General features: G+C 42.6%; 1 protein-coding gene across 1 annotated transcript in view; it reads right to left on the bottom strand.

Annotated features, from left to right (window-relative positions):
• The window catches only part of LOC133495285 (uncharacterized), a 47,766-nt gene that overhangs the window by 29,776 nt on the left and 1,631 nt on the right, over positions 1 to 16,359 (bottom strand). The window contains exons 2-9 of the mRNA XM_061809741.1: positions 15,363 to 15,491; positions 14,094 to 14,168; positions 13,710 to 13,883; positions 13,470 to 13,627; positions 11,333 to 11,521; positions 10,469 to 10,958; positions 10,074 to 10,236; positions 3,330 to 3,441 (exon numbers count right to left, since the gene is read on the bottom strand). Coding sequence (XP_061665725.1) covers positions 3,330 to 3,441; positions 10,074 to 10,236; positions 10,469 to 10,958; positions 11,333 to 11,521; positions 13,470 to 13,627; positions 13,710 to 13,883; positions 14,094 to 14,168; positions 15,363 to 15,491 — 1,490 coding nt within the window. The remainder of the gene's footprint in view (positions 1 to 3,329; positions 3,442 to 10,073; positions 10,237 to 10,468; positions 10,959 to 11,332; positions 11,522 to 13,469; positions 13,628 to 13,709; positions 13,884 to 14,093; positions 14,169 to 15,362; positions 15,492 to 16,359) is intronic.

Raw genomic sequence — 16,359 nt, 5'->3', positions numbered from 1 at the left:
TAGCATGGATTCAATTGCAAAACGGTAAACTCCGTAATTGTGTGGTCTATCCAATTAACTTCAGTCACGTCTTTGTAGTTGTATTTGAAATCGATTGTGGTGGCGTGTCGAGGCAAAAACCATAGAGTTCTCTTACTGCCCAAATACTTCTAGACCTAACGATACGTCTCCATTTTGACCATGTTCACAGACGTTCAAACCGGGTGTTCCTCTACAGCCGGGGCGGAGCCATTTAGTGGCTGCACTGACTTTAACCCTTGCCCGTGTGGGGTGGAACTTCCTTTCTGTCATTTGTTTCTGAACTCCAAACCAAATGCATTGACTTTTTCATGAGGCCGCCGCGTGCCTCCGGAGCGCCACCGGACATTAATATTGCAGCACCTGTTGGGAGAGCTTCTTTTAAAGATTGTATTCCTGAGGCACACGCAGTGGCCCATTAAAATATATATTATGTTTTCACAGAATAAATAAAATCCTTCCCCTCCACATTACATTAGATCACTGGGAGCCCTCCAGGGAGGGTCAGCATCCAAATCCACTGCAAGTGGGAAGCCACTTTCATATGACCTTCCAGAGGGCATGTCAATAGTTTCCGTCTCCACAAATATCCTGAGATAAAAATTTCATTACCACATTGCTCTCGTAAAAGGTTCTGCCATCTGCTCTTCAGCAAGAGAACCCTAAGCATGCAGAAGAGGACACATTTGCTCGCCTGTTTCGATTGCCGCAGCCGTGACTATCAGCGGTGCTTCAGACATGAACTGGGCTGCTGTGGCCTTTTTTTCTGGACTAACACTCGGAGTGTTGAATGAGAGAATAATAAAAATAAATGAGAAATTATTTTTGCCAGTCTTGTCTCACAATCCTCATACCCCCCGTTGAATAGTTATTGTCAGAGAATTGGACTGAAATTCATCATATCACAAACTTGGCCACATTTCTTAAAAAGACTTTTTTTTCCGCACTGATGCACACCTCTGCTTTTGAGTGATTATTTCAAAGATCAATCAATTGACCTTTGATTTTTTTTTCTTACCTCTTCTTCCATTGTCCAATACAAGTAGTGGTGGTAAAAAGTGATTTCTGTCACCTGAAAACTGTCTGTCTCTAACTGATAAGTGACCAAAAGCAGTGAAACACAGCAACAATCATGCCAAGTTGGAGCATTTGCTCGTCCCCTTTGCAATTTAGACGGCTTCATAGACTTTTTTTTTTTTTTAATCGAGATTTCAGATCTCAGGGTGGAGCTCGGTCGTCCGTTTAGCACAGTAGTTACAACTGTTGAACACTTTTTGGAAAGCGACAACAACATTTAAAAATAAGCTTCCTGTTGTGGGGTATGTTCAATCACGTAAGATCTTTCCTCCCTTGTATGTGTTTGGTCAACATCTGCTCCATGCACAGTTACCAGATAGAACGAGAGGAGCAGCTGGTTGTGGAGAGTGTTTGTGCCACGTGTCTCCCACCTCATTATCCACAAGTAAAACCAAGAGGAGAAGATTTTGCGACCACAAGGTTACCAGATAAGCAGTTTGCCTAGACTCTTGTAGTTCTTCACCTCCAAGTACTTCTTTGTATTATCCAGCCATTACACCCTGTGGTGCCATGCTGTCTTCAGTCTCGGTGCGAAAGACATTGTGTGTGGTGTGCTGAGTTGGTCAACTTGAGTACAACACACACTATAAGAACTTCTTCTTTTCCTTTCGGCTTGTCCAGTTAGGGGTCGCCACAGCGTGTCATCATTTTCCATCTCCTGCATCTTCCTCTCTAACCCCAACTGCCCTCATATCTTCCCTCACAACATCCATCAACCTTCTCTTTGGTCTTCCTCACGCTCTTTTGCCTGCCAGCTCCATCCTCAGCACCCTTCTACCAATATACTCACTCTCTCGCCTCTGGACATGTCCAAACCATCGAAGTCTGCTCTCTCTCACCTTGTCTCCGAAACATCCAACTTTGGCTGTCCCTCCAATGAGCTCATTTCCAATCCTATCCAACCTGCTCACTCCGAGCCAGAACCTCAACATCTTCATTTCTGATACGTCCAGTTCTGCTTTCTGTTGTTTCTTCAGTGCCACCGTCTCTAATCCGTACATCATGGCCGGCCTCACAACTGTTTTATAAACTTTGCTGCCCTTCATCCTCGCAGAGAATCTTCTGTCACATAAGATACCAGACACCTTCCGCCAACTGTTCCACCCCGCTTGTACCCATTTCTTCACTTCCTTACCACATTCTCCATTGCTCTGTATTGTTGACCCCAAGTATTTGAAGTCATCCACCTTCGCTATCTCTTCTCCCTGTAGCCTCACTCTTCCCCCTCTACTTTTCTCATTCACGCACATATATTCTGTTTTACTTCAGCTAATCTGCATTCCTCTCCTTTCCAGTGCACTCCTCCATCTTTGTAATTGTTCCTCTGCCTGCTCCCCGCTTTCACTGGAGATCACAATATCATGTGCGAACATCATGGTCCAAGGGGATTCCAGTCTAACGTCATCTGTCAGCCTATCCCTTACCACTGCAAACAGGAAGGGGTCCAGAGCTGATCACTGATGCAGTCCCAGCTCCACTTTTAATGAATTTGTCACACCTACGGCACACCTCCCCACTGTTCTGCTGACATCATACATGTCCTGTACCATTCTAACATACTTCTCCGCCACACCAGACTTGCGCTGACTTGGTCAACTTGAGGAGAACACAGACTATAAGAACAATAAGCAGATATACATTCCTGAGTTTTTCATCATCTTCACTCAGTTAAGATGTTAAAAATCATGATGCATGTAGCCTGATAACTCAAGTCCAGCACCCCTGTGATCCCAAACAGGCTGAGCGCTACGGAAAATGGATGACTCAGAGTTCAACCACACAAGATTTTCCATTGTTTTCCAAGTTCGAAGTAGACCAAACTGATCTGAGAGCTTCAATGTGTGACTGTGACAAATAATTTACTGTTTTCAACTACCCGTTTAAGCAGCAAACAAATTGAGATTGAACTAATTGTGCACTCTGCGTGGCAACTACACAACAAAATTTGGTTAATCCTGACATCAGATGGGGCAAATTCCACATGATCAGTAAAACGTTTGGTCAGCTAAAACCTCTAGCGCAACTTAAAGCAACCCCTCACTAGTTTCCACAGTCTCAGTGTCACAATGATAGCATGAATACTGTGTTTAAGTTGAAAGAGGGCACAAATGAAAGCCAAAGGGCGTAATGCAGCGCTTCCTCCGTTCGCTGACTGGGGCGCAAAGATCCACTCGCCTCTCATCTCAACGAGAAAGGAATACGAATGAGCAGGTTGGGGCCTCAAAAAGTCATACCTCCTCAGAGAGGTGATGTGCTCGTCAGACAGGCCGCCGTCCTCCTCGTTAACGATGAACAGTTTGTCCTTCAGCTCTGCAGGCTGCACCGCAAAACTTTTGAGGAAAATGTCTGCAGGAACAAGAGAGTCGACAATGTGAGCCCCATCTGATTTTTTTTTTTTGCTTGTCCTTTCATGGAATGACTCGCAATAAAAGAACAAAAAGTCTGCAGCCTAATTAAGCCTCCTTTCTTCCAAACACCTCAGGGAAACACACACATTTGCAACGTCAGGGCGATTTTTTTTTTTTTTAACTGCAGTGGCGTGTGGTCGTCAACTTTTTCAAGACTTTTTAAACACATGTAAAACATCTGGCATTTCAGACAAGGAGATTAATAGCTTTGCTGTCACATGTTGATCCATCACCATAAAAAATGTGAAGCATGGGAATCAGGACTCATTTATAAAATATATTTTGTATTATTATTATTATCATCATTAATTGGTAATAAAAGAAAACACAACAAACAAACTGGTGATATTTCTCATATTAATAACTCCATAATGAAAATATATCTTTATAAGGATATGCTATACAAAACTTATCATTTTTAAACTTCATAATCTGTGAAAGGGGAACCCAGAGGTACTTCAAAAGTTCAGTCCAGTGAACTTCAAAGCATTAGCTGTCTATGTTACATCCTTATGCAGAATGTGTTAAAAGACGGGCGTCTGATCTTAAGAACGTTTCAGTGTCTTAACTTTAATTTGATATTAAAATTTCAAGATATGTATAGATCTTAAAAATGCAAAAACTTTGTAAAAGGTTTTACAATAGCGACTGTGTCAACTGACTCCGGAATAGATTATTTGTTTCCTTTAATTCAGGTTGCTAAAAGGTTGTTGTTTTTTTTTCTTTTTAACATTTATTGCCATCTGAGAATGTACTGTGCTCGACTTTTAGATGTTCCTCTCTAATGACAAAGCCCAACTACATGAATTACTGAGTCATTACGTAGTCGCAAATGCATTACAGTTTTTGGGGACACATTATGCTTTAAAAAAAAAAAAAAAAGAGCAGTGAAAAGATAAAGCAATGTTGTGCTTTCCAGTTAGGAGGTGAGTGTTAAACAAGATTTGACAGACTGGCGCTTAGAAGTATACGCTTAGGTGGCCACTAATAATTAGCCAGAATACTTTAAGATAAAATATAGTATTAATTCACTCTTAAATGGTGTTCCTATTATTATATCCTGGGGGGTGGGGGGGGGGTCATTGAGATATGATCTTCTCACTGAAGCAGTAGAAATTTATTCATTCAATGTTGGTTTTCAGCCTTCCCGCTTATTTGCAGAGATCCACCGCAGCGCGGCTGATGTTCAGGGCAGCATGCATGCGCGCTCTTCTGAAGTCCACAACAATCTCTTTGTTTTTTTCCACATTTAGAGATTGCTGTCCTCGCACCACCTCATTTCTGTAATCTGTCTCCTCTCCATTGCTAATGAGACCTACCACAGTAGATGTAGAGGTTGGAGCCGTACGACGGTCCGCAGTCATTTGTCACCCGGGTGAAGAGGAGGGGGCTGAACACACAACCTTGAGGGAGGGGCTTGTGTTCAGAGTGATGTTGTCGGATGTGTTGCTGCCGACCCATAATCCCTACGGTCTTGCTGTCAGAAACTCCAGCAGCCAGTTGAGCCCCAGCTGGTCCAATTTGTAGATCATTTGTCGGGGCATGACGTTATTGAATACTGAGATGAAATCTATGAACAGCTTTCTGACACATGAGCCCTTTGAGTCCAGCTGCATGAGGGCTGAGTGGAGGCCGGTGGAGACGGCATCATCGGTTGACCGGTTGGACCAATATGCAAACTGGAAAGGGTTTAAGGTGGGTGGGGGGTCGGGGGACTGTAGATGGTGGTGCATGACTAGCCGCTTAAAGCACTTCATCAGGATGGGAGTCAGCGTGACCGAAGGGTACTTTTTGAGGCAGGAGGGAATTGACTACTTCACACTTGGGATGATGGTGGTGGCTTTGAATCACACGATACCCTGACTCAAGAAGGAGTTGAAGATGTCCGTGAAGACATTTCTGAGTTCCGTTGCACGGTCCCCGAGAACAGGAATCAGCTATATTGTCTGGGACCCGAGCGCTGTGTTGATCTGATCGAAACATCTTTTCACGCTGTTCCAGGTCAGCAGTTAGTCACTAGGAGGGACGCAGTCTTGTGTTTAGGGGTGCTGTTGTGTGCCTCAAAATGAGCAAAGAAGTGTTTTATCACATTTAGCAGGGAGGTTGATCTTTTGCATGTGTGTGGTGAGTGTTTGTAGCCTGTAATGGTCTAAATAGCGCGGAACGCTGAAGGTCCTGTTAGAGTTGAACCAAAAAAGTGTTTGATGCTGAGAGGCGTAACAACTTTAGTTGTAAAAAGGACCCTAACCTTAACCCTAACCCTGAGCCAGATAACATTTTTTAAAAATCAGAAAAAAAAATATTTTCTTTCAATTTTTCTCACTATCTTGTTATAGTACAAAACTTGTTATTGTAGTTAATAATACCAAAATGATTTCTATTTCTTAAAGGCAAAAATAATGGAAGGATTTTAGGCAATTTTTCATTACTTTCTTCCCAGTCAGAAGTTGACATATAGTAAGATTACTATCCCATAATCAATTTGGGAAAATCCAGATTTTGATGTGATTTCTTTGGTACCTTCTTGTTTATTAATGACATTTGAGTTCATTAGAGGCACGCCGATTGGTGTATTTGAGTGAGGCACACCTGAAACACTCTGCTTCTTTCTGAAACATCGTGGGACATTCAAAGGAAATTAGACAAACTATTCGGAACAGAATTGTGAACTTGCACAACTCTGGTTGATCCTTAGGTGCAATTTCCAGATATCTGAAAGCGTCACATTCATCTATTCAAAGTTATACACAAGTATAAACACTACGGGAATGTTCAGTAATCCGACTGCCGAGGAAGGAGACAGGTTCTGTATTCCAGAAATACAGTATATGTGCTTTGATCTAAAATATGCATATCACCCCAAGAACAAACGTAAAAGAAAGAGGATGAAGATGCAAGTGAAATGAAACAAGTACAGAACTGATAAGGGCTGAAAGGCCACTCTATCAGGAAGAAACAATAACTCCAAAAGATTTTTTTCTTAAAAGACAGGTTATAGTTTGCTCTCACACACAGGGACAAAGACCTTCATTTTAGCAAACAGCTCCATCCATCCTTCAATTTTCCAAGCATCTTATCCTCCCAATTGTTGCGGGATTGGTGGAGCCTATCCCAGCTATCCAGCCAAAGACGGACTACTCCCCGAACTAGTCGCCAGTCAGTCGCAGGTACCATGGTCTGATTAAGCTTAAATTGAAGTGTTTCGCCACAATCTGCATCGTTACGTTTGGAGGGAGAAGAGACAAGCTTGCAAGCCTGAGAACACCATCCCAAATAAGGGAGGGGGGCACCATGTTGTGAGCTTGTTTTTTTTTTTTTTTTTTTTTTTTTTTTCAGAAGGGACTGGTAGATACACTTCACAAAATCATGAGGAAAGAAGATGATGCGGAAATACCGAAGCAACATATCAAGACGTCAGCCAGGAAGTTAATGCTTAAGTGTAAATGGGTCTTCTGAATGGACAACGGCCCTACGCATACACCCAAAGTGCTTACAAATTGGCATAATGGTAACGAAGTCAAGGATTTGGAGGGGCCATCACAAAGCTGTGATTCCAATCCCAGTCACTGTGGTTTGACGGGCACTCGCACTCACAAATCAGTACAGTCGAGCACGCGTAAAATTCATTCCATGGATAATGAAAGACGTCGCTTATTTTGTGTTGTCTTGACCAAGTGCGCACACTCTCAGCGCACATGAAAACCGATGCAGCGCAGTGAACCACAGCCTAACGGCTTTTTTTTTTTTTTAACACGGAAGCACACAGTCTCTGCTCACCCTACTTCAACTTCCTAGTTTACCTGACAACCCCCCCACCCTCCACTCTTAAAGGGGTACACTCATAATTACAAACAGAATACACACCCATAACTTTATATCTGCGGGCATGACTGACCACACCCGTACATTTTTCAAATGTGAGTGACTGCAATCCTATTGAATTTTCATACACAGACCTGGAAAGGTACGTGCGAGCAAGGTGGCCTACACACCTGGCTCACTTCTACCAGTTCTGTCAGGATGAATGAGCAAAAATTCCTCCCAATTACTCTAAGAAGCTTGTGGAAGGCAAGTTATAAAGCTTAAAAGCAGTGGTATCAAATGCTGATGAAATGTATATGACTTGTTGAGGGGTGGCACGGTGGTTCAGCTGGTTTAGTGTTGGCCTCACATTTCTGACAACCCGGGTTTGATCCCGCCCCCCCTGTGTGGAGTTTTCATGTTCTCCCCGTGCCTGCGTGAGTTTTCCCTGGGCACTCCAGTTTCCTCCCACATCACAAAAACGTGCAACATTAATTGGACACTCTAAATTGCCCCTAGGCGTGATTGTGAGTGCGACTGTTGTCTGTCCTCATGTGGCCTGCGATTGGCCGGCAACCAGTTAAGGGTGTACCCCGCCTCCAGGCCAGTTGACAGCTGAGATAGGTCTCCAGCACTCCCCGTGACCCTCGTGAGGATAAGCGGCAAACAAAATGGATGGATGGATGACTTGTTGATAAAGACCAGGGTGGAATTTTCCATGGTTTTTTTTTTCCAAGATTGATGGACTGATTAGAGAAAAATGAACCTTCACCAAAATCTCCTTATGGGATGGGTTTACTCATTTGTTTTTCAAGAAATGCATTGATAACAGCACCAAAAGGTCTCCAAGGTCTACAGAATTATTTTAAGACAATCAAAAACATAACCGAACTGATTAGGAGATCCTCCATTGACCAGCAAAATCATCATCCAAAACACATTTCTAAAATAAACAATTTGACCAAGGATGTACACGGTATGTGTGTACTGTGTGTTTACATGGCCTGGGTTGGTAACCTTGAACGACATTTCCAGGTTTTTGCCAAGGAGAATTTGAGGATTCTAATGTTTTCTCCATTACACAGGGAACCACAGCTACGTGCCACATTCTACATCCATTTTTCATAAATACGTGAACTCTAATTATGTTGCCCGCCTGAACATTCACACTGATTCCATTTAGCAGACCGCCGCCCACCACCGGATCTCTGTTCCTGAGCCACTTGAAGGACTTGGTGAGGGGAAGCTTGTGAAATGTTCTCCCCTGACTGTGCTCTTGAAATATACAAGCAGCGCACCTTCAGTTAATCAGAAGAGAAAAGCTTTTGAAGAGGAAAAACAATATGGCCCAGTTCTGGGAAAGCCCTCAAGAAGGCGGTAACACTGGTAACACTGGTGACACACTGCACCCTGCCGGTCAACTCGAGGAACAGATCAGCTTCAAAAAGTTATGAAACATGTTTAAGTATGATTTGCTTGTGCTCACACATTTGAGTGTCTCGGGGTGTCTGGACATCCATTAAAATGTAAAGTTGCACACCTAAGTACATTTCTGTGAGTTGTCTATGTCAGGAAATGTGTCTGTGGGCAGGCCATTCAGAGTTCAGCCTGACTGTACCATATCGGCCGTCTGGATGAAGAGCAACAGTACTTCCAGAACCTAGAGAGAACTTTGCCATGAGGCGCTATAGTGAACTTCCAGTGACCTGCATGAGGGTCTGACATAAGGACCTCCTCCTCTTTCGCACCTGAGACCTTGTAACAGTAATGAATCACATGACAAAAGGGGGTAAAATAGCTAATTGGGCCTATTTTGTATAGGTCAGTTCTACACTTTCATCCCGTGAAAAGATGACAAAATGTTTACAAAGATGTGAAAGGTGGAATTGCTTTCTTGAGTTACTACTGTACTGTAGAAGATTGCTTGGGGATATGTCACACTCACTGTTTGTTTTGTTTTTGTATTTTTTTTTTTTTTTTTTCAGACTCAGGGCTTGAGAACATGCAGCCACCAGCCATGCCTGGTTGCAAAATATGGATTAGTAAACAGTGGCTCATTTGCATGAGGCCAGCCCCCCTCACAGGAGGCAACTTTCACAACAGGGATTTTCAATGCATTTTCCAGTCATTTTTGGGGAGACAAATACAATTTTGTAATTCAGGAAATACTATAGGTAATCTATTCTTACATATGGATGCTTTTGAACATCAAAGATAAATTAGTATTTCAACATTTTTGTAAACGAAGACAATTTAGGCCACCAACAAAATCTACATACACATTTGAGTGAATCCCAGTCGTCAATGAACCCGACATATGTGATTTTGGAAACTGAAACATCCACCCAACCATCCATTTCTTGAGCCGCTTATCCTCACAAGGGTTGCACATGTGCTGGAGCCTATCCCAGCTATCTTTCGGCATGTGGCGGGGTACACCCTGTACTGGTTGCCAGCCAATCGCAGGGAACACAGAAACAAACAACCATTCGCACACACAGTCACATCTTTGGTCAATTTAGAGTCTGCTACGACTACATGTTTTTAGAATGTGGGAGGAGAGCAGAGTGCCCGGAGAAAACCCAGGCAGGCACGGAGAGAACATGCAAACGCCACACAGGCAGGTCCGGGATTGAACCCAGGACCTCAGAACTGTCACTTTCCAGCTGTCAAATGCGATTAATGTTTTTAGAACCAGCAACCCAAGCCTACCCATAATTGCACTTTTGATGGCACTAGCAATAAATCTGATTATGAGTGGCTACTCACTGAAGTTGTGTGCAATCTTTTGGTTGAGCATGATGTGTTGTGCAGTCCTGGGCTCCACTGGTCCAAAGGACCCCGCGTTCTCAACAGAAAACTGCATGTACAAACGTCCTGTGTCAACTTCAACTTCTTGCTGGCTTCTTCTCCCCCAAAATGATTTCACAATCTGCAGAGAATTTTTTTATTAATTGCCGGAGAAATCGACACATTACAAAAATAATAACCGTGGACCAGATAATTTATGATAGCATTTCATCGCGATGCTCGCTTACTTTGGAAGTATGCCACCTACTGGCTGTGACTAGTATAAGAGAAATTGTCTTTGGATTTATTGCCTCCACCGAATGTTTAAATCTTGATTATTTGATGTAGAATGGATGGGTTATGTGGTGTGGTACCTTATCAGGCCCAACTAGGTCCCAGTGGAAAGCTTTGGTGCGGATTTTTCGTGGATTTATCTTTAGATTGAGAGGTAAAGGTGGGGGCGGTGGGATCTCCTTGGTACAAGGTACTTTGTCCCCTCGCGAGCCTGCTGGATGCCGGTGAGGAGGCTCTCTGCTGGAGGGTGCTGGGCCAACGTAGGAAGGCGTCAGATCAGGGTCGGTCTGCTTGGGAACTTCTTGGGGGGGACTTGGATTCATGTCACCAGACAAATTTGGGTCTTCATAAACATCCTCCCCAGAGGACTCAACATCGAAGCCGTTGCAGTCCTCCCCTACGTCTTCTGCTATGCTGAGATGTCGCAGGCTCTCATTCACCGCAAGCATGTGTTCAGTCTTGGACTTTCTTTTCCATTCGGAACACAACATGCGGATGGCCTGGACCCAGGCATCGCGCTCCGACTGGACAGCACCGGGAAGTGGTTGACACGGTGGGGGCACTCTGAAGCTGTAATAAACCAGCGTGCCACAAAGCCCTTATCCTTTGTACTGATTTGATCATTGAAATTTTATTGATATCGACAGAAATGAATGTCTTGTGACAACTGATCGTGAAAGTGGTGCAAGGTACTGTATAATGCAAATGAAAATCTGCCTGAAACATTTATGAAATTCATTATCTGTCGCAGCGAACAATGTGGCATTCCTGCGAGTTGATTATGCATACCTAAAGATTCAGGGTCACACATCCTATTAAAAGCTTCTATGTCATTTCTTTGTCAAGTGGGCTACACGCATACCAATAATCGGCCTGATCTGAGCTCCATTGGACCCATTCACTCAAAGTCACTAATGTGGATGTGCTAATATAGGTTCACTCACTGGTAATCATTTTTGCGCGTAACAAGCGTGAAGGTATCGATGCTGTGAGCTTTCTGTACTTTGGTGTCGCCGTCCGACAGATGGATCACGACGCTCACGGGCTGCGAGGACATCAGCTCGCCGTCTGCGGCCGCTCGGCGACCAAAGGGCGCCAGCGTTAACTGGCCGGGGTGTAACTGGACCGTGTATCTGGAAAGACAGCGGAGGAGATCATGTATTTGACAGCTAGTGTGGTATCTACAATTTCGAATTATGGCTGCTCCTTGTTAGTTCGTTAGTTGCCGTTTGGCACTGGTGCATCGTCCACCTCAGAGAAATAGATGCAAAAAAATGGACAGTAATCATCGACACTATTGTTCAGACACACTCTCACACACATACTCACACAGAAGCGCGCACACACAGAGAACAATTGAATTCAAAACAGCAGTACCTATTAAAGCAAGGAAACAATAAAAGTGTGGACACTTATTGCTTGTTGTATACAAGCTCGCTGCGCAGTATTCTTTGGAGGATGCGCTAAAGGGAATTGGAAGCAGCAAATTTAAACGATTAAGGTACATTCTGATATAATAGTATTCATTGTGTGTGTAAAGAAAAGAAATCTGGACCGGTTTTTAGAGACATTCTCTTGTCAGAAAAGTGAGTAACTACGTCATCTTAGAACAGCTGCAGATTTATTGATAGTCTTCAAAATATCAATATTCATGTGCCTGAAGCAACAAAACAGCCCCACAGCATTTTCGTACCATCACATGCTTCACACGCAGTTGGGAAGCGCATTTCAAAAACTCCAACGTCAATTACAGGGATGAACTACACACACGCAAAGTCAAATATTTAATGATTTTTTTTTTTTAAATCTGTATAATTTTGATGATTGTGCAGCAAACCTACAGCGAACTAAAACCCCAAAAGGAATAATGAAGAATATTACTTCACCTAACAAACAATCAAGAAACGATGATTTTTCATGTGGAAATTAAGCAGGTATTTGCCCCCTAAAACTTTTTCTCAGTTAAGGAATCTACTGTGCAGTATACCATACACAGTATGAATACTGTAATTAAATTAACTTTTTTGAACCAAATTCTAATTTATTAAGATGTACCAATATAGAGCTGGTGCACGGGACATCACCATTTTCACGGCACCATATTGCCAGTCAAACAGAGCTGCTCGTCATTGTGAGGGACGTTGAACCAGAGCAGATTTTTCAAATTCCCCGAGACTTGGTGTGCTGCTGGTTGTCACAACAGACAAGACAGATCTTCAAAGAGGTCATTCTATGGAATACCAGCTGAAAAGACCAGAAAAGATCGATGGATTTCGGCAATTAAACGTGATGGCTGGTGCCCAACCAAATACACACGCCTGTGTAGCGATCACTTCTATGAATGCGAGTTTGTGTAAAACCAGGGGTCATTTATTTAAATATTAGTATTTGTATTGAAGACTAGCTGAAAAGATCAATGGATTCCGGCAAAGGTTAACGTGTCACCGAACACGTTCACAAGCCGTCAAAACGTCACTATATGGGATTTATTCTTGATGAGAACAGATCCTGCAACAAAGTAATCATATGCGTCCAGGCTTTTATACGCTCTCAAACTTTTCCGTGTAAATCTCGACGACTTACTCACCAGATCCATGTGTAGATCCAGTTGCCCAAGACAAGCGGAATCGAATTAACAGTCCAATTTCTTATCAGCGAAAACATCGACTTCGCCATCAAATACGGGTCCTCTATGCCGGGTTTATCTAATTTTTCCACGTGCCGTCGTTTATTTTCACCTTCTAAATTTCTGACGGTATCGGACAAGACTGGATGCCATGCTACACGACATATTTCCGTGTTGTCTCCGACTGCCTTAGCATTCAGCAATGCTTAGCTTGACCGGCAATATGGCGAGGTAAACAAAAATGACATGATTTTATGATGTAGGTGCACGATCTCTACACATTCAATTGTTAAGTTCCTTCTCAGTGACAAGCTACAACATTTTTGGCTAAATGGGATACAGCCAGTTTCGATTTCAATTTGCCCTACACAACTGCCCAGTCTGCCTTCATTCCAGACAAAACCAGATAGCCAAGACTGAAGTAAAGCAAATGAACCAAAACAAAATGTCTGTACTTGACCCATCGGAATGATGCCAGTCCTCCTCTGTGCAGCATAAGGACACCTTCCCGGAGGGTTTGTGACGCTTGAGGCTGCTGGTGGGTCCCTGCGCTGGTCCCCTCAGCATGGCTGTAGATGTTCCTGTAAATGATCTGGTTTACAAGCTGCATCATCTGGAGGGAAGGAAGCGCAAGTTGATCAGGGAGAGAGAGAGCCAAAAATGTGGGGATGAACCCAATCGTGTCGAGATGTAACCTTGTGCTTGTCGTCTGTTGAAGTGGCCTCCAGCTCATAATCATGGTGGCCTTTGAACGAAATGGAAAATCTGGAGCCGACTCCGTCATCGCAACTCTTGACGATGGCGAAGGGAAGTTGGTGCTTGACGATGCCTTTCTCAATGGTGCACAGTATTTTGGTCTGGAAATCCATCTGGATGGATGGATGGATGGATGGATGGATAGATAGATAGATAGATAGATAGATAGATAGATAGATAGATAGATAGATAGATAGATAGATAGATAGATAGATAGATTAGATAGATAGATAGATAGATAGATAGATAGATAGATAGATAGATAGATAGATAGATTAGATAGATAGATAGATAGATAGATAGATAGATAGATAGATAGATACCTGAAAAACATGCTTCTTCCACCTATAGCGTCCATGCTTGTGCACGCTGAAGTTGTACTGTGACGGAAGCTGCTCCTGTAGCGACAGCCCCGACATGACAAATATTAAATGCATTAAAGAATAGATCAATAAATGACAAAATGGCTCGGAGAAGTGCTGTCTGATATGGACTAAATATTTTTTTGTTCTGATATTTTCAATATTCGCCGGTTAATTCAATATTCAATAATTGATATTCGATATTGCATACTACTGGATGTTTACTGTATTCAAGTTTATAAATGCATGAATATAGTTTGGCTCTGATGTAGGTGTTCATTCCTTTAAAAAAAAAAAAAAAGGTGGCAGCAATCTAATTAAACATGTCCAGTTTGCCGGAATTGAAGATGGCACGAAGAAGAAATGTTGGTTGCCGCTCTAACCAGTTGCTGACTGATGAGAGCACAGGTGTCAAACTCAAGGCCGGGGGGCCAGATCTGGCCCGTCACACGATTTATGTGGCCCGCAAAGCCAAATCTAGAGTGTCAATTTTCATGATTCTTGTACAAATCTGTACCAAAATTTCAAATCCTCATATATCATAAATGATAAAGTTGAGAGAGCACAAGCATTTTTGTGTTACCAAATGTGAATAGTTGAAAAACACATTACCCTTCATTTCTAATTCCAGAACTAGTTCATAAATTGATTTTTTTTAACATTGATTGAACATTTTTGTTGCACAGTGATAATAATGGCCCTCTGAGGGAAACCGGAACAACGATGTGGCCCGCGAGAAAAATGAGTTTGGCACCCCTGGATTAGAGCGTCTGCCTCACAGTTCTGAGTTCCCGGGTGGAGTTTGCGTGTCCTCCCAATGCCTGCGTGGGTTTTCTCCTGGCAGTCCAGTTTCCTCACAGATAGCATCCCCATTTTCCCAAGTAGATTTTGCATTTTGTACTTGACTGAGTCAATTGAACATACTCGGAATTTTTGTCCACTGATGGCAACTGTGATGTCACTTTTTAGACCAATAAAATGTGTTTTTTTAAACATGAAAAACCGAGACAGGGAAAAGGATATGAATATATGAAAATGGATGACTTCTTAGATTTATAGACTATTTGTAAATACGTCAGCAATCCACATGGTAATCCCCCAAAATTATGCAAAGATCCTCCAGGGTAAATGTGAGCAATCCAGCTGGCAACATGAGACGATGGCATCGTGACCTCAGGTCAACGGAAAGAAGGTATGAATTGGATGTGGTCTTGGATGAAATGTTCTGACCTCCTCAAGGCCACGCTGAGCATTGGTAAACTGGTCCCAGTCCTTCCTGGCCAGGTCCAGAGCGTCGTCGATGGACAACTCTCCAGTCTTCACCCTGTTCATGATGCTCAGCTGCATCTCGTTACTCAGCTGAAATCGCAAATCATCACAAATCCGTCAAAGATCGCGTGACATTGAATTGTGGGTTAATTTTAGTTAGTTTGACTTCAAGTTTAACTGTGCACTTTTCTTCATACCTTTATGGCATCTAAATTCATCACAGAAAATGTAATATTTATCACCGGGTTTGGAAGAGTTACTTTAAAAATGTATTCTGATACAGTGAATAGTTTACCTGTTGGGGGTGGGGGTGGGGGGGGGAATTATGCAGTAACGTAATCAAGTTCCACAATATTAAAGTAAAATGATTCGATTACTTAGTTAGTTTTACTTCAAGTTTAACTGTGCACTTTTCTTCATACCTTTATGGCATCTAAATTCATCACAGAAAATGTAATATTTATCACCGGGTTTGGAAGAGTTACTTTAAAAATGTATTCTGATACAGTGAATAGTTTACCTGTTGGGGGGGGGGGATTATGCAGTAACGTAATCAAGTTCCACAATATTAAAGTAAAATGATTCGATTACTTAGTTAGTTTTACTTCAAGTTTAACTGTGCACTTTTCTTCATACCTTTATGGCATCTAAATTCATCACAGAAAATGTAATATTTATCACCGGGTTTGGAAGAGTTACTTTAAAAATGTATTCTGATACAGTGAATAGTTTACCTGTTGGGGGGGGGGGAATTATGCAGTAACGTAATCAAGTTCCACAATATTAAAGTAAAATGATTCGATTACTTTTAATTATTCGGGGATTACTCCAACACAAATGACCACAAAATAAAGTCAACATCAACAATGTTCTGCAAATGTTGAATATGCATGTTTTGGAACGCTGGAGCAGGAGGAGCACGGACGGCGCACTCTTCACAACTTCACAACTGTCAGAC

This window comes from Syngnathoides biaculeatus, chromosome 2, assembly GCF_019802595.1.
Source record: "Syngnathoides biaculeatus isolate LvHL_M chromosome 2, ASM1980259v1, whole genome shotgun sequence".
Classification (NCBI taxonomy): Eukaryota; Metazoa; Chordata; class Actinopteri; order Syngnathiformes; family Syngnathidae; genus Syngnathoides; species Syngnathoides biaculeatus.
This window is presented reverse-complemented; position numbering and strand designations above follow the sequence as displayed.